The sequence below is a fragment of the Podarcis vaucheri genome, assembly GCF_965113315.1.
Source record: "Podarcis vaucheri genome assembly, chromosome: 14".
Classification (NCBI taxonomy): domain Eukaryota; kingdom Metazoa; phylum Chordata; class Lepidosauria; order Squamata; family Lacertidae; genus Podarcis; species Podarcis vaucheri.
Window position 1 is genome coordinate 40407123 of NC_138752.1, and position 23034 is coordinate 40430156.

Below are 23034 nucleotides of genomic sequence, written 5' to 3' on the forward strand. Positions count from 1 at the left end.
CTGATCTCGGCTTCGGCTGGGGAGGGCGAGATATAAATAAAATTATTTTTTTATTATTATTATTATTACCAGATTCTGCCTCTGGACATTACCAGAGACAGCCATGTATATCAACAGGTAAAATCAAGTGTCAGGGACTGGCTGGAGGCAGAGGAGTGGTGACAGGCACCAGTTGGGGAAACCCCTAGGGAACCCCTGAAGGAAAAAGGCTGGGAGCCAGGGGATTGGTGGTGGGACAATAATGAGTGGTCAGAGGGAGAAGAGGGAGCAGATTGGGGGGAGGAGGAAGTGTTGGAAGCAGAAGAGGCAACAGGGTTTAGTGAGCAGGAAGGCGCTGGGGCAGAGAGCAGTACAGATTTGGAGGTGGAAGCAGAGGCTGGAGAGGAAGAGAGGCAGTGATGAGGCAGGCTGCTGAAGAAGCCAGGGGGTCTTGCTCTCCTGCTGTGACCAGCTACCCTCCTCCCTTGTCTCCCAGGACCAGAAGAGGCACAAAGAGGGAGGAGCAGAGACAGACAAGGCGACGGAATCTCAGATTGCTTGAGAGGGACCCTCAGGAGGAGGAGACTTAGGGAAATGTGGGAAGGTGGGGGCCTTCAGTCTGTACTTACAGGGGTGAGACCTACCCTAGGGGATGAGTCGCTTTGCTCACGAGGCCTGGCCTCCTGAGCTGTCTTGTTTCTTTGATGCTGTTTGCATTATGGCTGCCTGCCCCTGAAACCCACTCCTGGCATCAAGACAGAGGAAATCAAAGTGGTTCCCTAGCCTTTTAGAGACCTTGATCATGGGTCTGCTTCAAAAGCTCCTTGCAGAGAGAGAGAGAGAGAGAGAGAGAGATATTTAAAGGCAGGTTTATACCTTGGCTTGATATAGCCATTGACGAAAAAATTGCTCCGTTGTCTAAAGTCCATATTGCCTTGGATTGCTGCACTGACTGCTGCTGAGGCATTTAAAGCCAGGAGGATGGGCAAACCCGAGATTGCTGGGAACAGCAGTTCCTCTGTGGCCAAACTCAACCTCTTATTGAACTGGACTTCTTGACCCTGTTGGAAATGGTTACATAAAAACATAAAATGGTAGTGCAATAATATCCACGCTGGCTAAGCACGTGTTTGTTGGCACAATTACCACCGCCAGTGCTGGCACCGTACAACAGCAAGCCAACAAGTGCTTTGGGCCCTACAGGACTATAGTTACATAGACCAGGCGTAGGGAAAATGGCCCTCCAGATGTTTTGGGACTACAACTCCCATCATCCCTAGCTAACAGGACCAGTGGTCAGGGATGATGGGAGTTGTAGTCCCAAAACATCTGGAGGGCCGAGTTTGCCTATGCTTGACATAGACATTTATTGCTCACCTTTCCTTCAAGGCAGCATGCATGGCTCTTCAACTAGTGGTGCTGTCAGAGCAGGATATGGGGGCAAATGTTCAGGACCCACACAGCAAAATGGCAGATAGGTTCCCAAATGCAGCAAGATGGGCTTACTACATTCTGACATAACCTAAAGAGCCTCTCCCCACCAAAAGACCATCAAGTCCAGTGCTCTATCCCCCTCTCATTGTGTTTTTAAAACTATCCTGTGAGGTAGGGTAGACAGAGAGTCTGACTGGCCCAGTTCCACTGAACGTCAAGGCTGAGTGGGGATTCAAATCTGGGCTTTCCTGTTTCCAGTATGGACACTCAAACCCAGGTTCGCATAACCTCTTGCCCTCCAGTTGTTATTGGGCTTCAGTTCCCACCATCTCTGACAGAAGCACTGGTTCCAGGGGGCTGAGGCACTGTGGGCCCCCTCAGTAGGTATTTTTTAGGGGGCCTGGTCTCCCAATTGTTGGAGCAACATCAGGACGTGGTGTGACACCATGTGTGCAACATTGCAATGTTGCACGATGTGACGTTGGGCCGCCTCAATCCACTTCAGAAAATGGCGCCTCTGGTCTCTGAGCATAGGCTATGCTGGATGGAGCTGGAGTCAAACATCAATGAAAGCACCAGGCCCCACTGGCCTGCTCCGACCATTCACGATTCCCTTACCTTTAGCAGTTTTACCACTAGTTCCACAAGGTTCAGGTAATAGAGTTTTGCTTGACTTCTCAGATCCACGCAGTCCAAAACAGCAAGCTCATTCCCAAAGACTTTTATGCTCAGACTACATTTTGGTTTCTTCTTCTTTCCCATCCTTTTGGTGAACTGATGCAGAGGGAAAGAGAAAAGGGGATGGGGAGTGGTGCGTGTGAAGCAACTACATCAAATAGCGGTAGAAAGTAATTCTGAAACACCCCCCCCCCAAAGTGATCTATTGTTAAAAAGGGATAATGATGCGTATGCAAAGTGCCAGAGATCTCAGAATGAGGACTCCATGTCAGGGATGAGCCAAAGGCAACTATCAGGTGGGAGCAAGGAACTGGAACCAAGGAATAGGCTAAAAACACACCAGTTAGGAAACTGTCATTACTCAGGAAGAGCCCCTGCTACCTGTATTGCCTCAGTCCAAGAATGACTCAGAGGACTCCGGCTCAGAAGGCCTACAGCCAGAGTCTCCCTTGTTTTCTCAGAGTAAACAACTGCTAAATCAGGCTGTGGCCTTTAATACGAAGAACTTCCTCTGCACAAGGGCAGAACAAGCCCTGGAGACAAAGCTAAGAAGGCTCAGTCTGAGAAGGAGTGTTGCTGAAGCAATATGTGAAGCATACTCCCGTAACGTCCAATCAACCCCAAAAAGTGCTCACTAATGGTTCCTTGTTGTCAGGGAACTGCCATCAGAGGCAAGAGGAGAGGTAAGACGCTCCAATGATGCAGGGGAGGGAACTAGCAAGGAGAGAGAGAGAGCTTCCGCTGGGGAAGGAAATCCAGGGGACACCAGGGAGAAAGGGGAGGCTGAGAGTACTGCGGAGGGGAGGCTCCGAGACTCTTCCAGTGAAATCAGCGGAGAGAGCACAGGACCTCCGCTTGGCATGCCCACGCTGCGCAGAAGGCTTCCGCGCAGAGAACCTAGGAGACTTGGAGTCAAAGAATTTCTATGTTGGAGGAAGTTTAGGAGACGCCCACTGACGGATTCTGCCAGTGACTAAGACAGTCGCGTTGTAAGGGCTGTCAAACCAGGGAAAGGTTTAGCTATACAACCAGCTTGAAGCACTTTGCAGTTTACGCACAAGCAACACTAATTCCCATTACACTTGTCATCCTCAAAAAAGGTGACAAGTGAGATGCCACAGGGTTCTGTTCTGGGCCTGTTGTTATTCAACGTCTTTATAAATGACTCAGGTGAAGGAATTGAGGGGCTGCTCATCAAATTTACAGAGGACACCAAACTGGGAAGGGTAGCTAATGCTGCAGAAGACAGAATCGGGATTCAAGATGACCTTAACAGATTGGAGAACTGGACCCAAGCTAACAAAATGAATTTCAATGTAAGGTTCTGCACTTGGACAGGAATAGCCAGCAGCACAAAATTAAGATGGGGGATGCCTGGCTTGCCAGTAATACATGTGAAAAGGAACTAGGGGTCTCAGCAGAGCGCAAGCTTAACATGAGTCAACAGTGTGATGCAGCAGAGGAAAAAAAGCTAATGCTGTTCTAGGCTGCATCAACAGAAGTATAGTGTCCAGATCAAGGGAAGTAATACTACCACTCTATTCAGACTCCATCTCAAGCACTGTGTCCAGTTCTGGGCACCGTAATTTAAAAAGCATATGGAGAAGCTGGAATGTCTGCAGAGGAGGATGACCAAGATGGAACCAAGCCTTATGAGGAATGGTTGAGGGAGTTGGGTACATTTAGCCTGGAAAAGAGAAGATTGAGAGGAGATATGATAGCCATCCTGAAATATCTCAAGGGCTGTCCCATGGAAGATGGAACAAGCTTGTTTTCTCCTGCTCTGGAGGGTAGGACTCAAACAAATGGATTCAAGTTGCAAGAAAGGACTCAATATCAGCAAGGCCTTGCTGACAGGAAGAGCTGTTTGACATTGGAACGGACTCCCTTGGAAGGTGGTAGACTTTTCATTCTTGGGGGTTTCTAGGCAGAGGTTGGATGACCATCTGTTATGGATATTTTAGCAAAGATTCCTGCATTTCAGGGAGATGGACTAGATGACCCTTGGGATCCCTTTCAACTCTACACTTCTATGATTCTATGAACGTATTCAGCCCAAACTGTCAAAGGAGCGGTCCAAGGTGCCCCCATTTCTATTGATGTTAGCATTTGCAATAAAACACTATGGAACATTGTGCTGTCTTGCCTTCCTCTGACTCAGAGGACTCCAGTTCAAAAAGCCTGAGTGCAACCAGAATCTCTCTCACTATGTCCGAACAAACAGTTGCTACACCAGGCTGGACCCCTTTAAATGAAGAGCTTCCTCTCTGCAAAAATGGATCTAGCCAAGAACACAGAACTGCAGCTTTTATTTAAAGCTCAGCCTGAGAATGTCTGTTGCTGATGCGATAGTGGTACCTCGGGTTACATATGCCTCGGGTTACATAAACTTCAGGTTACATACTCCGCTAACCCAGAAATAGTACCTCAGGTTAAGAACTTTGCTTCAGGACGAGAACAGAAATCGTGCTCCGGCAGCGTAGTGGCAGCAGGAGGCCCCATTAGCTAAAGTGGTGCTTCAGGTTAAGAACAGTTTCAGGTTAAGAACGGACCTCCGAAATGAATTAAGCACTTAACCTGAGGTACCACTGTATTTGAACTTAGAATATGTTCAGTTTGAATCCTGTGTGGAGCTGTCCGATGTATCATTGTTTCTACTGAGGTTAGCACTCACAACAGAACACTATGGATTCCACATATTAAGTTACCTTTTTGGCTAACTCACTCATCTTATTGTACTGCCCACTTGGGCACTTCTGCTTTTCCTTTCTTGCGCTGGGCTTTCTTTCTTTAGATGATGGATCGTTTCTCTCAAATGTTGGTTTATTCAGAGAAGTCTTACGTCCTGTCTCAATGGGAGGTTCTGCCTTGTGGAATCTCCCTTTGGCGTCTTCAGCTGGATGGAGGCCAAATAACTTTTGCACAATATCTTCCATGTTCCCTAACCTTATGGCAATCTAAGAAACGACAGACGGTATTTAGAAGGCCATTGATAAGAACATCCCTGCACATTAGCACAAAAGGAAATGCAATATAGCTTACTGGGTGATCCGGGTCCAATTATTTCTCTCCTAATACAGGCAACTCCCTTTTTATGCAGCGGTTGCATTCTGGGCATTTGCACGCTTCGGTGGAGTGTGCATAAGACTGCCCTTCCCTATTACACCCCGTTATGTCCTGCCCCTGTTACGCCCTCTTCTGGGTTCAAAATGAACCACGCATCAGTGGTCCCACATCAATTGAACACATGCAAAATGAAGGGGGGGAGAACATGTGCAAAATGGTTGCTGCCTGTATATATTTTCCTAAGGGTGTTGTCATGCTGCAGTTCATGTGGCCAACAACAGGTGGTGCTACAAATTACACTGGGGTTACAAACTGGGCTCTCACAGCTGCTGGGCCATCACAGCAGCATTGGATGGTGGGGAGGAGGGAACTGGAGATGTTTAAACAGATGAATTCTCTTTTCATAACCAACCACTTATTTGCTAATGTTTTATTGATGTTTCAAATTCTGTTTTATGTATAATTGTCTGATTTTATTTATATTTGGATATATTTTATGGAAGTGCAAATTGCGAACATTTAAATCTGTCAATAAAAACAAACCATAAACAAATCCTATTGACACAAACTGCTCACAGAATTTAGCTATCAGTATGTTTCGGAGGGGAACTTGCCTCCAGGAGATTGATGGCCCGTCCCAGCGCATGGATGGTCAAATTCATTGCTATTGAGCGTGGGATGAAAGACTCTGGTGAAAAGATGAGCTGGGCCTCGATGTTTGTGCTTGCAGCTGCTGCAAAGTGAAAATGTCAAGATACCTGGTCAGTCAAAAGTTTTGTCACAGTTTGGTTGAGGTGGTTGGTTGTACCCATGGGCTGTCCCACTACAAGGCTGCAGAGTGCCTTTTCTTTTCTTCATTTGCTGGCTTGGGATAGCTCAGTTGGTAGAGCATGAGACTCGTAATCTCAGGGTTGTGGGTTTGAGTCCCAAGTTGGGTGAAAGATTCCTGCATTGCAGGGGGTTGGGACTACGTCACCCTTGGGGTCTCTTCCAACTCTACACATCTATCATTCTATTATTTGGATGCTGCTTTAGCCACAAAAACAAAGTTGTGCAAAAATGTTCTAACATGTGTAACCACAGTCTGTCAGTAAAGCAGAATAAGTGCTATGTGAGCTAAATCTTAGAGCAAACAACTATTCCAGTAACCTGCTGAAATATTGCTTTGAGCTTTTTGTAATTTTTCACTATGTTTGAGGAAGTTAATAATTGTTTTCTGTGTGACATTTACTGTACAAATATTATATGAAAATAAAATAAAATTGTCCAGTAGCACCTTAGAGACCAACTAAGTTTGTTCTTGGTATAAGCTTTTGTGTGCATGCACACTTCTTCAGATACGAAGAAGGGCCAGCAGTGCCCTTCAGCTCTCTCTATTGGACAAACAGGCCAAACCCTACGCCAAAGGATAAATGGACACAAATCTGACATCAGGAATCACAAAACAGAGAAGCCAGTAGGAGAACAGTCTCCCAGGACATTCAATATAGGATCTCAAAGCTGCTGTCTTATTACAAAAGAATATCAGAAATAAACTTGAAAGAGAAGTTGCTGAATTACAACTTACCACTAAACTGAAAGGGACACAGGTGGCACTGTTGGTTAAACCACAGAGCCTAGGACTTGCCAATCAGAAGGTCGGCGGTTCGAATCCCTGCAACAGGGTGAGCTCCCGTTGCTCGGTCCCTGCTCCTGCCAACCTAGTAGTTCGAAAGCACGTCAAAGTGCAAGTAGATAAATAGGTAGCACTCCGGCGGGAAGGTAAACAGCGTTTCCGTGCGCTGCTCTGGTTCTCCAGAAGCGGCTTAGTCTTGCTGGCCACATGACCCGGAAGCTGTACGCCGGCTCTCTCGGCCAATAAAGTGAGATGAACGCCGCAACCCCAGAGTCGGCCACAACTGGACCTAATGGTCAGGGGTCCCTTTACCTTTACCTTACTAAACTGAAAACTATGGAGAGACGTGGTCTGAATAGAAATATTGGATTCTTGTCTCATTACATATGCTAAAGCTATTTTTGGTCATCTGCATACTATCCCTTGCTTTTTCCTGTAGGACTAATTGCAGTCGTTAACAGTCGTCAACAGATTTACCATACCCATTGAGCCATCACCCATCTCCTACTACCCTTCTGAGAAAACCCCACCCCACCCTCCCACTATATATAAGGGTCTGGTGACTTCTGTTTCAGTGTATCTGAAGAAGTGTGCATGCACACGAAAACTTATACCCAGAACAAACCTAGCTGGTCTCTAAGGTGCATCAACAAACCTAGCTGGTCTCTAAGGTGCATCAGACGAACACGGTTACCTACCTGAATCAAATATTATACACTTTGTTTCATGCTCAGAAGACTCGTTGTCACAAACGTGTTAAGGGACCTCTCCCTGGCACACTTTTGAATAAAGAAGCGCTTCAGGAATGTGATGCAAAAAAATAAAATAAAATTGTCTTGCGGTTTGATTTCCACAACACTTTGTACAGGGAAAGCCAGAGGTTTTCTACATAGATCCAGAAGGAAGAATTGGCAGGTGGGTCACTGTGTCTTACTGGGAGAGAGACAGGGAGCACTGGTTCGGCGTCACCAGTGCATCAGCAACACGCTGATCTCTCCACTGCTTTGCCCCTTCCCCTCCTGCCAGGGAGCTAGGAAAGCAGGTCTGCCTCACCTGTCAGCTTCTTCCAGGACACATTCCAGCCTTGCAGTCAATGAGGGTTTGGGGTGGGGCTGTTGCATAGCTGTCAACTTTTCCCTTTTCATGCACGGAATCCTATTCGGAATAAGGGAATTTCCCTTAAAAAAAGGCAAATGTTGACAGCTATGGGCTGTTGAGTGAGGGGCACAGCCTGGAGGCACTAGAATTGGGAAGAAAGCTAGGCCTACCCACATGCTTGTTTTCATTGTGGAGGGATTTATTTTGTATCCTAATGGGTCTGGGGGTTGAGCTGAACTGTTCAGCTCAGTGATGAGGTTGTTGGCCAACAAAAGAACTTGCTGAAGTGGTCAAATCTGCCAAACAAGTCTGGCTTTGTTACTTATAAGAGCTGGCCAAGTACAGGCCATTTGTTGCCATAGGAGCTAATGGTTGGAGACCCTTCTGGGAAAAGAGCACTTTTTGAGGAGGAAGAAAGTAATCCCCCTTTGGGGAAGGAGGATTACTTCCCCCCTCCATCCTCTCAGCCTATACAGAGGGCTAATATAGGTTTATGTGTGAGCAGAGGCTTCAAATAAGAAGCCACATTGAAAATAGAACAACACACAAATTGAGCTGAGACCAAAAGGACTGAGTTGCTCTCTGTCAGGAACTGAAGGTCCTGGTAGTTGCCCTTGATACTTAATGAGGAGCAGAGAAGAAGTGTCTATATTGCAGAACTCTGGGAAACTTCTGGTTACTTCACTGAAAGGGAAAAGATAAGCCGAATCTTTGGGGTGGGGGAAGCTATGGCTGTTTGAAGTGGTATACCACTTATTTAAATGTATAGTGCTGTGCCCTTATGTTTGATCTAGGAATATACTGCACTGATCTATAACAGTGGGCATCCACAGATTTTATTTCTTTTTGTGGGGAGGGGTTAAAGTAAAAAAAGAGGATGATTTCTCACAAATATCTTTTTGTCCAGGCTTTCCCTGATCCTATTTGATGTATTTGTATCTGCAAATTCCTGTTTTATATGCTTTTATATTGGTTTTAGGTTGTACCATTAACAACAACAACATTGTACACTGCTTAGAAATGTTTTAAAAATATGAATGGGTTTATCAATACTCATAAATAAATGGATGCATGAGTTAAATAAATGAATGAATTAAATTAAATTTAGAAATGAGAATAATTGTCTGTACATTTTGCCCTATATCTTAGGTTCTATAAATGCTAGAAACCTACTATTTTTCAAAATGAGAGGATCTGGGGATTATCGTTCATTCAGATGCTTGTGGTCTGATCTATAAAGTTAAAATTGAAGGCGTCATTGATCACTCATTCATTGTGAAGTCCATAAGGTACAGATGTTTAAAAACCTACCTGAGTGGAAGGTAACATCTGAATATGAAGAAAACTTCCATGTCTCCCCCTCAAATTCTTTGTCAATGATGTCATTAGGAAGGGAGTTTTTAAGATGCTGCTTCAGTGGGTCATCTGTTTCCAGAAGTTCAGAGAGGTGACGCCAGACAAAGGAACCCACTTAAAATCAAATAAGAGACAGGTGTAAACCTAAAGAACAGGTTTGGTTTAGGGAGACATAAGCAAAACCTGCAATGTATTCTCAGATCCTAATAAGAGTTAGGAAACCAGGAAGCTGCTGAATCATTATACTGAATCCTACCATTGTTCCATCCAGCTTAGTGTTGCATTGAACCCGCAACCTTCTGCATGCCAAAGCAGATGCCTGACCCCCTGAGCTATGGCCCTTCCCTCTCCTTTTGAAGGTTCCACTTCACCCTCCTCCAGGGAGGCCACGTCATACACTCCCTCTTCCCATTTTTCTTCTCCAAGTGATTCTCAACATTCAATGGCTACTGGGCATGCTCAGTTCTCATTGGGCTGCTGCTTCCCCCGCCGCCCAGGGGTGGGCTATTTTTAATTTTTTATTACTTTTGCAAACCTCAGAGTTACTCTGGGCACGCCTATACCTTCATTTTGTTCCTTATTCGTTCCAGCTGGACTACATATCTATTAGTACTCACCACCTGAGTTTTCTACTAGATGTAGTAATCAAGATCTGAACTCCACCATCGACCTTCAGGGGCCAGCAGTACGAGTTGTTGTGTTCAGTGGATTACTGGATGCATGAAGCCATCTAGGCCTCTGTCATTTTTTCCACCTCTTCCATCTAACCTTGCACACCCAGAGCTTACCCTCTCTGCCATCCTGCTTCTGTTGAAGCACTGCTAATTCATTTAACTACGTACAGCGGTACCTTGGTTCTTGAACTTAATCCATTCTGGGAGTCCATTCGACTCCCGAAACCATTCGAAAATCAAGGTGTGGCTTTTGATTGGCTGCAGGAGCTTCCTGAAGCCAATCAGAAGCCAAGGAAGCCGCGTTGGATGTTCAGCTTCCGGAAAAGGTTCGCAAACCGGAACACTTACTTCTGGGTTTGCGGCATTCAGGAGCTGATTTGTTTGGGAGCCAAGCCATTCAGGAACCAAGGTACCACTGTAGTTCCTTGTTGCTACAACTCTGAGCCAGCAAGGAAAGAGTCAGTGCAGGAAGCTAGGGGGAAACAGACAGGATCCCTAACCCAATTGCCCCTCATTTTCAATAAAGTACACAAGAAAAACCCTTCTCAGAATTCCCTAGGGTAGCTGTGACCAGGCTGAGGCTCAATATTTCAATGGTTGCACCTTACCTTGGCTGGATTTCTCCTCCTGCAAAGTCCATTTAACTTGGTGAAATAATTCTTCACTGGGACATTTCATGGCCATGAGATAAGAAGCTATTCTTATTTCTACATCCTCATTGTAGGCTTGATACAGACGGACTAATGTAGCATGCTAAAAAGGAAGGAAGCAAGCAAAAGAAACAGTTCAGTTCCTCTGGGAAAGGGCCTTCTCAGTGGCAGCCCCTAAGTTTGGTGAATGCTGAAGATGAACCTCTTTACCTTGGCCTTTGACACCTGAGATATGTGTGTTTTAGGACCCACCTACCACCATCCCTCTTGACTTGCTGCCCCAACCTGGTTCTCAGCCACATTGCGTACATCTTATTTTACCATGATACAGAGGCCAAAAATAGCACAGGAAAGCCAACCGCATGCCACCTACGTTGGCTGCACAAGGAACACGTCGGAAGGCCTCTATGGCAGCCAGTCGGATTTCTGTAGGGTTGATTTTCAGCATCGCACAGGAACTCAGGACGGGCACAAGACGTGCTGCTGCAAGTCCTGCATTTCCAATTGCTTTTAAAATTAGTTCCACCTGAAAATTCAAAATGAAGTTGAAATAAAGTGCCTTCTTTTTAAAAATCATTTATATCGCCCTCTCCCCCCCCCCCCAAGCAGATCAGAGCACTGCACAGCTAAAACTTTTATGGTAAACCATGGGTTCCCCAATTTCATTTAGCTGCAGTTTAACTGTACACCTGAACCCTAAACTGTGTATAATCTTGCCTACAGTTTATTGAAGCAAGCCAGCTTCATAAACCATGGTTTGAAGTTGGCTTCTTTCCAACAAACCATAGTTAAAAATAACCAGAGTTTGTTGGGTTTGGTTGATGATGCAAGCAGCAGTTAAGAATGCTAGGGGAAACTTGAAAGTCCTTGGGACAGAGATGCTGGAGGATGAGCAGAAGAAGGAAAAACATGAGCCCTGTAGGAGGCGATGGCTTACCATGGCTGCGATCCAAAACAGAACTTCAAAATCTGAATATTCATCTATTTTCAATAGGTGACATTTCAGTTCTACTAAAGGCTGAACAAGACATGCTGTTAAAGTGAAAAGAGAAGCTGATCTTTCAAGTTGCTTCAGAACTACCTACCTGGCTGATACCTACTGACTCATGCAAGGTACATTTTCTTCCCAGGTATCCCTCCAGAATCCGCATAATGCCCCCAACAGCAGGCTCATGGTCACAGTCATTTCTCATGGAACAGAAGTGATTTACCAGGGCAGTTATTCCTAAAAAGGCACTCTGTCTCCTTCGTGGTGACTGTAGCAGAGGCTGGAAATATGCATAAACACAGGTTTGTGGTTACAGTAAATCAGGGATGGGCAGACTTCAGGCTTGTGAAATCTACTTTAATTCAAAACTCAAGGTCCACCGACTGGATCCAGGTATGAAATAATGGCTCAGGGAACAATGTAGAATGAAGGAAGATGGTGCTTCACACCTAGCTCAAGAATTTCATTATGAAAGAAGGACTCAGGTCCACTGTCCCATCACACAATATCCACTCCTGTTTTCTCCCCAGACCTGTCTTCATCTCAGCAGCTGAATCTGTTATTGCTGTTAAGTAATTGGGAGTGAGAACCTACAGTATTGGCGACCCATCACACATCAGCCAGACTACATGGCTGAAGCTGTCCTTTTTGGTTTTCTCTCCACTTCTCATTTTTCAAAGCTTGAGAGTTCAGTTCCCCACATTTCCACAGCAGTTTGTACATTAAAAAAAATTCTCATGGAAATCCATCAGTGTTTTAGTGCGAATTTCTCATAATATACACAACTTTTGCATGGGATTTTGCCTCTAATGTACACATTTTTGCAAAATGCTGCCCCCAATACAATCCTTTGTTGTATGCTGCTTTCACTAATGTGTGCATTTCTATGCACACCTCATACAAGGATATGCATTTCTGTAGATAGGGTATAGCTGGAGAAACGCACTTCAAAATTTGGAGAAGTGTGAATTTCAAAAGATGGCTTCGTTTTGGTATGCATATTGTTTCAGAATGTGCAAATCAGGGAGGTTCGCCTTTAAATGTGAAGGTGGATTTGGTTTCTTCCCCATCCCTACACTTGCACCTTGCATAAGGCGCCATGCACATCTGTGACAATCCATCATGACAACCAACCAATGGGAACTGCAACAAAATGCTGCAGGGCGAAGCGCTGCTCTTCAGAACTCCAGCCAAGTGTGAATTAAATCAGTCCACCTTTAAATGCAAACATAACTATATTTCTTCCCCATCCCTATCTTCAGTTATCCACCCAAATTCCAAGACCGTAGCCAAGGGTGTATGTCCCATTCCATACACATGTATACGGTGCTTCTACAGAAATAGGGACGATTCATAGAATCACAGAATCGTAGAGCTGGAAGGGGTCACAAGGGAATGCAGGAATCTTTCACCCTATGTAGGGCTCAAACCTGCAACCCTGGGATTAAGAGTCTCATGCTCTACAGACTGAGCTATCCAATTTGACTCAGCTAAATTTCACTTCCGTGCTTACAGCCAGAGCATCAATCATGCCTGCAGTAGGCTCAGGGATGAAGGAGAGGGACCAAAGGAATGATTCCATCTTCTCCTCGTCTACTTCTTCAGAGATGATCATCTCTTTCATCAGGACCACACAGGCTTCGGTGGCGCAGGAGGGGAGAGCATCCACTAGAGGTTGCCTGAAAGGAACCCAAAAAGAAAAGCATATCTGATTTGACCCAAGAGGAACGTTGAAAGTTGCCTTATAATGAGTCCCCACCATTGGTCTATCTAGATCAGTACTGCACACACGGACTGGCAGCAGCTCTCCAGGGTTTCATGCAAACGTTTCTACCAGCCCTACTTGGAGATACCAGGGATTGAACCTGGAGCTTTTGCAGATGCTCTATAACTGAGCTACAGGATGGAAATAAATATATAGTTTTGAAGTATCTGTTTTTGCTGCTAGTTGCAGAAACACTGGGTTGCATTCAATTAACTTTTAATCAGAGTAGACACATTGAGATTAATGGACCTAAGAACATCACAACCCTTAATTCCAATGGGTTTACTCTGAATAAAAGTTAGCTGAACAAACCCCATTGGCTGTTATCTTCTTCCTAAAATCTCTAAGGTGGGTGGGTCCCACGGAATGATCATGGTTCTTCCTTGAGAATGTCACAACTCTTGCTGCTGCTGTTCTTCAACCACTCCTTCACAGCTTGCATGTTGAGTGGATGGATAATTTTTCAGGCCAATTTTCAGCAACCTAGTGTAGTCCACAAACATCTGGAGGGCAAGCCTCATCCCTCCTGGCCATTGGTCATGTGGACTGGAGCTGATGGGAGTTGCAATCCATCAACACTGAAAGATCACCAGGATCTTGATGGCTGTGTAAATCATATGCAGTTCTGTGTCCCTTCTTAGATCTTCTTTTTGCCAATGGATAAATGACTGCCTCAGGCAACACAAAATACTAAATACACAGGGGTGGTACGAGTTGTAGTCAACTGGAGGGCACCAGGGACGGACAGCCTGGGTGAAAGGGGCAGAAAAGCTCTTGGAGTTCAGAGCTGGCAAATCTACCCAGACCAAATGGCCATTTTGAAGCTGTCTTACCAGTTGCCTTGACACTTCGATGAAGATCCCTGCCAGAGGCTCAGCAAGGCACCAGCAGAGAGAAGCCGAAGTTCAAACACCAATGCCATGAACAGGTTGGCAGACTAGAAGGAAAGGAGGACAGAAATCTGCTTTACATGTCTGATCAACTGAACTGGTTGTCTTCAGCTCCGAAACCATCACCAAAGCTTTCAGGATCTCTGCCGGAGATGGTGGCATGGATTTTCCTATATATATAAAGGCTACATTCAAAGTCTTAAGTAAAAAAAAAGGTAAGTAAACAAAGAATTATGGTGCTGGAGGAGACTCTTGAGAGTCCCATGGACTGCAAGAAGATCAAACCTATCCATTCTTAAGGAAATCAGCCCTGAGTGCTCACTGGAAGGACAGATCCTGAAGCTGAGGCTCCAATACTTTGGTCACCTCATGAGAAGAGAAGACTCCCTGGAAAAGACCCTGATGTTGGGAGAGATGGAGGGCACAAGGAGAAGGGGATGACAGAGGACGAGATGGTTGGAGAGTGGAAGCTACCAGCATGAGTTTGACCAAACTGCGGGAGGCAGTGGAAGACAGAAGTGCCTGGTGTGCTCTGGTCCATGGGGTCACGAAGAGTCGGACACGACTAAATGACTAAACAACAACAACAAACAAAGATTCACCTGAATCTCTGGACTTCCTCCCACCCTTTCGTGGGTTCCATCTCTAGTCCTTTTCCGCTGCTTATTTAAAGTCACTCCCATTTTTTAAGTATCCCATATAACCCCAGTTCTTGTTACACTACAAGTGTTATTCAAATCCTGCAAAAGAGTTCAATTGTTTACAGTGGTCTCCAAGGTGAATTGTGAATTTCCCCCCATCTTGCATGGATTTTCATCTTGCCTGACTCAGGGGCACAGCTTTCGACAGACCGAGATGTTGTTTTGCTGCTAGTATGCATCCAGTTATAGGAGTTTGTGTTGTGGTGTGCCTATTGTATATATTGGGATACATATTTCTATGGTCCACCCAATTGCGTGGTTGTAATTTGTTGCAATTTTTAACATATTTTAAATTGTTGTGACTCACCCTAGAACCTTGGGGTGAAGAACAGGCTATTAAATTAACAACAACAACAACAACAACAACAACAAAATAAATAAATAAATAAATAATAAATAAATAAATAAATAAATAAATAAATAAATAAAAGAAGGGTCATCCAGTCTAAGCCTCTGCAAAGCAGGAATGTATATAGTGAATGTTAGGTGTTTTGTATGATTAAAAGATGATAGAATGCATTAATGCTTATACTTTTAAATGTATTGTAAGCCACATGCCTTTGAATAAGAAGTAATAAGAAGTAACTAAGTAGACAGTCAAATAACTACCATCTGGAGCTCAGTACCACAAATGAAAGGCGGAAAAAGCTAAGAAGCAAGCAAAGCAACCTGGGTTCTTTCTGAAATACTTTTGAACACGGAAAGCAATTGAAGAACAAGAATATGGCCTTCCAGACATGCAACCAACATAACCACAGAAACCCCAACAAACTGACTGAAAAAAAACTGGTCTCTGTTCTCAATCCTAATGCTTTGGGAGATTTTAAAGGTAGCACCTTACAGTAGATTCTTCTAATCATTCTCTTTTACTAATAAAAAATAATTGGGGTGAGTGGGTGGGAAACCTACTTACTACCCTAAATATTTATTTTTCCTCTTCCTCGGCCTGTGGAACCTCTGTAATTCCAGCCAAAGTCTAAACACTGCAGTCCACCCAGCTACTCCCCGGAGGGAAGCAGCCATCTAAAAGACTTGCATTTGACATTGGGAAGGCCGTGGGATGAAAGAAAGGACTAATTGAAGAGGTGCTTCTGGCTTATTTCCTGATAAAAAGGATATTGGTTGATATTAAACAGAAGCACTTATTTTCCTTCAAAGATCGCTATTTATTGACTGCCGGATGCTAGTGCTTCTAAGTGACGCAGCGGAGGCAACGTTGGAAATGAGACCAGAAAAATGAATCTAGAACTGCACGTATATGTATAAGGAATTCTGTTCAAGTGTAACTTCCTTCCACCCACCCCTGATGCCCTGGCAAGGATGTTAGCAAAGTGCAGTCAGATTGCTTGCTCTCAATTCCTTTGAATTCTGTTTTCAGTGGGAATGGGCAAATCTGTCAAGCTTTACTCTCTCTGTTTCTTATTTTAAACATCTGTTTCCATAGCAGAGGGCTGTGTGTTTTCATGAAAATTTCTCAGGATTTTAAGGCAAATTTCTCTCAACATGCACATTTTTAATGCATTCTTCCAAAACAACAACAACAATTGTGTTTATTAAATTTGTATACTGCTCTTCATCTGAAGATCTCAGGGCATAAAAATGCACAATGAGAACACAAATTACCAAATGAAACAAAATAAAAAACAAACCGATAACCCCTCACCCACAAACACGTTTAAAAAGCCATTAATATAATTTATAATTACAACTGCAAGATGTAAGAGAATCCTTGGTGGAAGTGTAAAATAAGATAAAAGGAGAAAAGTATCTCATTGTGGAGGAGAAGCAAAGAGATGACATGTGACTTCATCAAAGATTCTCCTGATAAAGTGATTGAAACATCAGGTGTGAGTGCTTTCGTTAGGAAGCTGGTGTAAGTTCTTCATTTTACCAAATTGTTTGCAAGACTCTGTGCAAGCAAAGGAGTGTGATAAGAAGACTTCCAACTCCCCAAGTCACAGCTTGTTGCTGTTATTAAAATACTTCACTTGTAATAGTGCATTTGCCAGGATAATAATGCATTTTTTTTGCAAATTGTTTTCACTAACATATGCATTGCCCCCCAGGATATGCACTTTTGTACACGTTACCTGGCTGCAGAATTGCCTTGCAGAAATTTGGAGAAGTGTGAATTTTGAATAACAGCTGTGTTTCTGTTTGTTTACTGTTTTGCGAAGGAAATCGTCTCACCTTTAAATGCATACTGAATCAAATTTCTTCCCCATCCCTAATCTTCAGACATGAGTTACAAGCAATTCTCTTTGATTTCATAGAACCACATCTATGAAAGTACAAGTGATCAGTGAACCAATTGCACCAGTTATCTTCAGTTGCTTTTAAGAGTGAAGCCATAAGGAGACTGGAACCAGTGTTCTTCAAAACTGGAAGCATAAGTCAAAGAGTTTTTGGCAGCACTGGATTTCCCCTTGTTTCTTGAAGTATTTATCAGGCCCTGCTTGGGGTGGAAGCCCAGATGTGTGTTTGGTTGGAAACTCTCCCATTCCAAGCTGGGATCCCCAAGGGTGTTCTGATTGGGTATGGCAATAATCTAGGTGGGCTGGTCCATGAGTCAGCACCATGGATAGTTCCCAGTGGAGAGGGGACCCACCATTGGGTGCATTCAAATTACTCAGAAGTGGGATGGATTCACATTAAAGGTGGAGGGGGTTTCTTGGATGGCTGTGGGTATTATTTCACTCACTTAAAATTGTGGTAAGGCAGCCTTGTTGTATTTGGGGGCCCACCAGCTTGTTCTACTGAATGGGGCCCTTGACATCTGCCAGTGGCGTAGCGTGGGTTGTCAGCACCCGTGGCAAGGCAAGTAATTTGCGCCCCTAACCCGTAGATTTGCGCCCCCTAACCCGTGGATTTGCGCCCCCTAACCCGTGGATTTGCGCCCCCTAACCCTAACCCCCAGATATTGCGCCCGGTGCAGCCGGCCCCCCCTGCACCCCCCACGCTACGCCACTGACATCTGCCCCCCAGTTCCTACCCTGATGGGACCACTCTGTAGGCTTGTGCTGTTGGAGTAGTGAAAAACAGGAAAGTGCTTTAAAAAGTCTTCCTGAAGTGATTAAGCGGGGAAGGTGTTCCTTTACTACCTTACACAAAGAGTCGGCTTCTTTTATTCATTCATTTATTTATTTTAAAATGTGGGAGGGGGGGGCACGTGGAACACTCTTGGCAGACCTCATCCAGAGCTGGCTGCAGATCATACCTGCAATTTTGTTGTTCTTGGAAACCACTCCTGAACGCTCCTTTTCCACAAACACTGAGGCGTTTTGTAAGCGAGCAGGGTGTTTACTGAAGAGGCCTGCCTTTGGTAGGAACACGCTTAATACCCCTGGGATCGTACAGCATTTTGCAAAGCTTGAGGGTCAGGAACCCAGCGCTTTCCCACTTTTGAACTTGAGCTGATCAAATCAGACCAATTGGTTCAGAATTTTTTGACTCAGTGAAAAAAAGAGAGATGCTTCCGTTGAAATATGGTAGGGCTGCCATATGTCCTGATTATCCAGGACATGTCCTAGAATTCACCTCCAAAAATTGCATCCTGGATTATTTTTCAGAAATCTGGCAAACATCCTGGAAAATTTACTAGGGGTTAAATCGTGCCCAAAATGCTTTTAAAAAGCTCCAGAGCTCAAAAATTCTTGTAGCTTTTACTTTAAAAAGCTAAACAACTTTGGGGTTTGTCTAAATAAAGCTCAATAACTTTGGGGTTTTCCTTTAAAAGGCTCAACAATTTTGGTGGTTTCCTTAAAAACACTCAACAATTTTGGGGTTTCCTGGTTTTTACTTTTTCAAATATGGCAACCTAAATATGGCTCACTTTTATTACCTGTTGGGGAGAACAAAGTACAGGAAAATATGAAACCACGCTTTTTGTTCGGAGTGCTTTGAAGCCAGACTGAATTTATTTAACCGTAAACAATCCTAAAAGAGACCAAAGCAATATATTGGTTTTGAATTATTTGTCTATTGCACAAGGGAGACTATTTTACTGTATGATACAAAAGAGATTGACTGCTTGTTGGTTGTTTAGCAATTTGTGTTATGATACTGATGTGGATTTTTGTGTTTATACAAATTTTATTTGTATATATGTTTTGTCAAAAAATAATAATGCAAAAAGAAGAAGAAGAAATGCTGTTGATCAATTGAGCTGCACCAGGACTGGCTCTGTGTCCCAGATGTTTGCCAGTATTGAAAAAGTTGGCTCCGGTGCTGGTTTTTAATCTTAGTCTGACTAGCTCATATTGCAATGTTTCTTTCCCCCTCTTATACTCTCTCAGGATTGTAAGATACGAGGGGTTGTATCTGAAATTAGTATTATTACAAGTAAACAAGTCACTTTGGACCCGACCCATTTTTGATGGTGCTACTGCAGCTTTTATTAGTCAACAATTAATTTTATGTCTGCTGATCACCACCTATTTTGTGATCTCTCAAGGATAGAATAATAATAATTGCTACTCTTTGGATGTATGGTTTTGAAAAGTCATGTTTATTGCCATCTGTGAAAAGTTGGCCCATGTGCTTTCAGGGGCAACATGGACCCTTCATATTTTGAATCTGTTTGGGAAGTTGTTTGTGATTTATAAGACCAAATAATCTCACGGTTGGCACATTCCTACTAAATACGATTTTATCTGGCAACATTTATGAATACTTGATGTATTTTGTGTGAATATGAACCTTGGATTCCACTAGGGAATATATTTTGCATGATTATTTTTTTTGCTAGCTCTTTTTCGTCTTGCATTTTGATTCTCTTTGCCTTTATGACAGTTTTTGTTGTTGGGCTTTTTTGTATTTGCAAATCTTGTTAAAAGAAAAATGGAAAAGGAGGAGAGGATGCCATCTTATTTATTTCTATATGATGTTTATGAATATCCCCCAAAGGAACGCATGGCGATATAGAACTAGGCATGTGGGGGAAAGTCAGTTCAGTTTGCATTTAAAGGGGAATCTGCCTTCCCTCCTGAATTTGACTTCTGGGTCTTTTCCAGCCCTACCTGCGCATGCCAGGGATTTAACCCGGTAACATTTTTTGCCAAGCATGAACTCTATTGAGGGATGGGCAAACGTGTCCATTTTCTATTCTCTCCCTTTCTCAAGTCTTAAGTATCCATATCAGTTTATTGCTTCTAAAAGTCCTCATTTAAATTCAAAAGGACCTTAGTGTGCCAACTTCTCCTAACGTACACATTTTTGCAGAACAGTTTCCCCTAATAAAATGCAGTCATAAAAATGCTTACAAAATGGGCTTTCTCACCGACATGCAATATTATTATGCACACCCTCCCCTTGTGTATTTGGCAGACATTGCACATATGGAGAATTGCAGTGCAAAATTCAGAGACTGTTCAAATGCCAAAGCATGGCTCAGTTTTGGTTCACGTATTCTTTCGGAAACTGCAGATTAGGTAGGTCAGCCTTTCAATGAGATCAGAAATGAATTTCCCCTGCATCCTTTGCTCTGCTGCTGAGCTACAGCTCTTCTCTTAGTTGATGATGTGACCTTTTGTCTCCTTGAAGGGACAGACAGAATTACCTTTCCCTGTATCAACTGGGTGTCATTTAGATTTTGGAAGGCATCGTTGCTTGTCTTCATATGGTAATTTGTGCATGCCTTTAAAGAGAGGCAAATTATTCATAGCATGCCTGTTTCGGTCCTGAACAGGCTATCTGCTGTTTTCAGTGCTAAGAGCATGTTTCCCCCCCTGTATTATGGTGTCGGCTCCAACCCATCCACCCCCCTTTCCTTCATTCCTATCTCCTTCTCTCCAACCATCTTTTTAAAGACCCCTGGCCCAGGAAGAGGCTGATGGGAAATGTCCACAGCACAGCCTGGGAAAACACATCCTTACCAGCCATGGATAGTCTTATTTGTCCCTTGCATTGTTGTGGCTTTGAATGGGGGCGAGATTATGCGCTACATTCAGGCGACAAAAAACCAGGGATAAATGCTGGGGGCGGGGTGGGGCGGGGGGAGAAGCTCCCCGATTCTCATTCAGAGGAGAGGAGGGAAAGCATGCCACTCACCAGGGAGCCTTAGAGAGTTATTTCCAATGCCATTGTGCGAAGGGATTGGATTTAAATGCAGATTAAGCAATGGGGCGTTAAGGGGGCAGAAGTGTCCAGGCAGGGTGGAAAGTGGGAAGGAAGAAGCTGTCCAAAAGGGGAGAAAAGGAGGGGTGGGGATGGTGAAATTCTGTTTCAAAAATGGATGGTCTGATGGGTTGACAGTTCTCCAGAATGAAAGCCACTGTGCAGGCAGACAGTTTGGGTTTCCGTCCACTTTGTTGCTGTTTGATTTATTTGGCTGGCCAGCTTTCTCTACAGGTGAATAAGGAAACTCATAGAATTGTTGGAAGGCACCCCAAAAGGGTCACCTAATCCAATCTGCTGAAATGCAGGAATCACTGAATAAGTGCGGCCCGTAAGAATGCGACCTGTTCAACCTCATTGAAATAAAACTGCCATTAAAAACAACAACTCAATTCCACGTCCTCGGTTACAAAACGAGCAGTGACCTTTGTTGTGTATTTTTTTAAAAATAACATCTGTTTTTCCTTCATTTTGTTACGTTAGTAGAGAAAACAGTTGCAAACCTCAAAATAAGGAACAAGAAAAATGATGAAAATGAATAACACAGTAAAGGATAAGTGTAAACAATGCCGCGGCACATTTGGATGTGGCTTTGTGTTAAATTTCTCAGGCTATGTACAGATAACACTGTCCAGATTGGTGCTTCTGTGCATGTGGTAGTTAATAGAGCAGGCATAGGCAAACGCAGCCCTCCATATGTTTTGAGACTACAATTCCTATCATCCCTGACCACTGGTCCTGTTAGCTAGGGAGGGTGGGAGTTGTAGTCCCAAAACATCTGGAGGGCCAAGTTTGCCTATGCCTGTAATAGATTGAGGGCACCATTCTCTATGCTACACCGTAGATCAGAGGTCGTCAAACTAAGGCCCGCAGGCTGGATACGGCCCACCGGGCTCGTTAATCCGGCCCACAAACCTTGCGGACCTTGCCGCTCACTTGGGCAGTCCCTGAGCTAAACAGGCGCAGCGCAGAAGCCTCGCCGTGCGGAGACTGACTTCTGTGACGCGGCACAGTTTTTGATTGGCTGCAGGAAGCTCCTGCAGCCAATCAGAAGCCACAGATGCCTCTGGGCGCTGCCCCTTCCTTCCCGCTAAGGTGGCCAAGTGGGAGGAAACGGCCAAGCAGGAAGGAAGCGGCAGTGGCATGGAGGCTGCCTCTGCCGCCCAGGCCAGCGGCTTGGGCTCTCTGCCCCCCAAGACAGAGGACGTTGACTCTGCCAAAGACAAGGCAGCATTGGCGGTTGTGGCGTTAGTGACATGGGGTGGGGGGGCTTTGGGGAGGTGGTGGGTCCAGCCCCCCACACGGTCTGAGGGACAGTGGACCGGCCCCCTCCTGAACAAGTTTGCTGACCCCTGCTGTAGACTGTATGAACCACCAAGGCAAATGTAGTTAGAGAAGCCTTCAGTGGCAAATGCTACCTTGGGTGTGTGTGTGTGTGTGTGTGTGAGAGAGAGAGAGAGAGAGAGAGAGAGAGAGAGAGAGAGAGAGAGAGAGAGAGTCTGGTTTGGACAGGTCTATAATGTTTAATACACCTAAATTTGAGTAGTGAAGGCTGCTCAATCTAGACAAAGTCACATGGGCTCCCTAGAGACTAAATATCCTGTTATTCATGTAAGTTTACTAATTGTATAGGACATGTTGTCATTTTTTTTTATGTTCACATGTTTCTGCTTGGCTACAACCTGTATTCTACATCTGCGCTCAGTGGGGTGTTGGGTTAGGGTAATTGTTGAGTGTGAGAAAGGGTGTGTTTGTGTATTTGGTTGCCTTATTAATAAATTTCAATAATACTCTACAAAGCGTTCAACTCCAGCATATGTAAAACAGCTTTGGACAGGTCTATAATGCCTTTTATGGTTAAGGTAGGAAATAAAATAAACACAAAAGAACTTAGACAAGACCTTCTGTTTTGTTACCAGTGACAATAGCTCTCAGAGGCTGGGCTAACAAAAGAATGGTCATCGGATAACAGGCCAGGAGGGAATGTAACTCAGCACAAGTGACCCTGAATCTGTTTTTCTGGTTG

The 23034-nt window shown here is 44.2% G+C and overlaps 2 protein-coding genes across 2 annotated transcripts in view; both read right to left on the reverse strand.

Moving 5' to 3' along the window:
- Positions 1 to 5044, reverse strand: part of LOC309519234 (uncharacterized protein) — an 80332-nt gene extending 75288 nt beyond the window's left edge. Inside the window, exons 1-3 of the mRNA XM_082200007.1 lie at positions 4800 to 5044; positions 2032 to 2187; positions 856 to 1040 (exon numbers count right to left, since the gene is read on the reverse strand). Of these exons, the coding sequence (XP_082056133.1) occupies positions 856 to 1040; positions 2032 to 2187; positions 4800 to 5027 (569 nt within the window). The 5' untranslated portion in view covers positions 5028 to 5044. The remainder of the gene's footprint in view (positions 1 to 855; positions 1041 to 2031; positions 2188 to 4799) is intronic.
- Positions 5045 to 5738: 694 nt separating this feature from the next.
- The window catches only part of LOC309519223 (vitellogenin-like), a gene marked incomplete at its 3' end in the record, with an annotated part of 30181 nt that continues 12885 nt past the window's right edge, over positions 5739 to 23034 (reverse strand). Inside the window, exons 9-15 of the mRNA XM_082199995.1 lie at positions 14137 to 14240; positions 13052 to 13217; positions 11636 to 11818; positions 10924 to 11076; positions 10509 to 10653; positions 9182 to 9340; positions 5739 to 5890 (exon numbers count right to left, since the gene is read on the reverse strand). Of these exons, the coding sequence (XP_082056121.1) occupies positions 5739 to 5890; positions 9182 to 9340; positions 10509 to 10653; positions 10924 to 11076; positions 11636 to 11818; positions 13052 to 13217; positions 14137 to 14240 (1062 nt within the window). The remainder of the gene's footprint in view (positions 5891 to 9181; positions 9341 to 10508; positions 10654 to 10923; positions 11077 to 11635; positions 11819 to 13051; positions 13218 to 14136; positions 14241 to 23034) is intronic.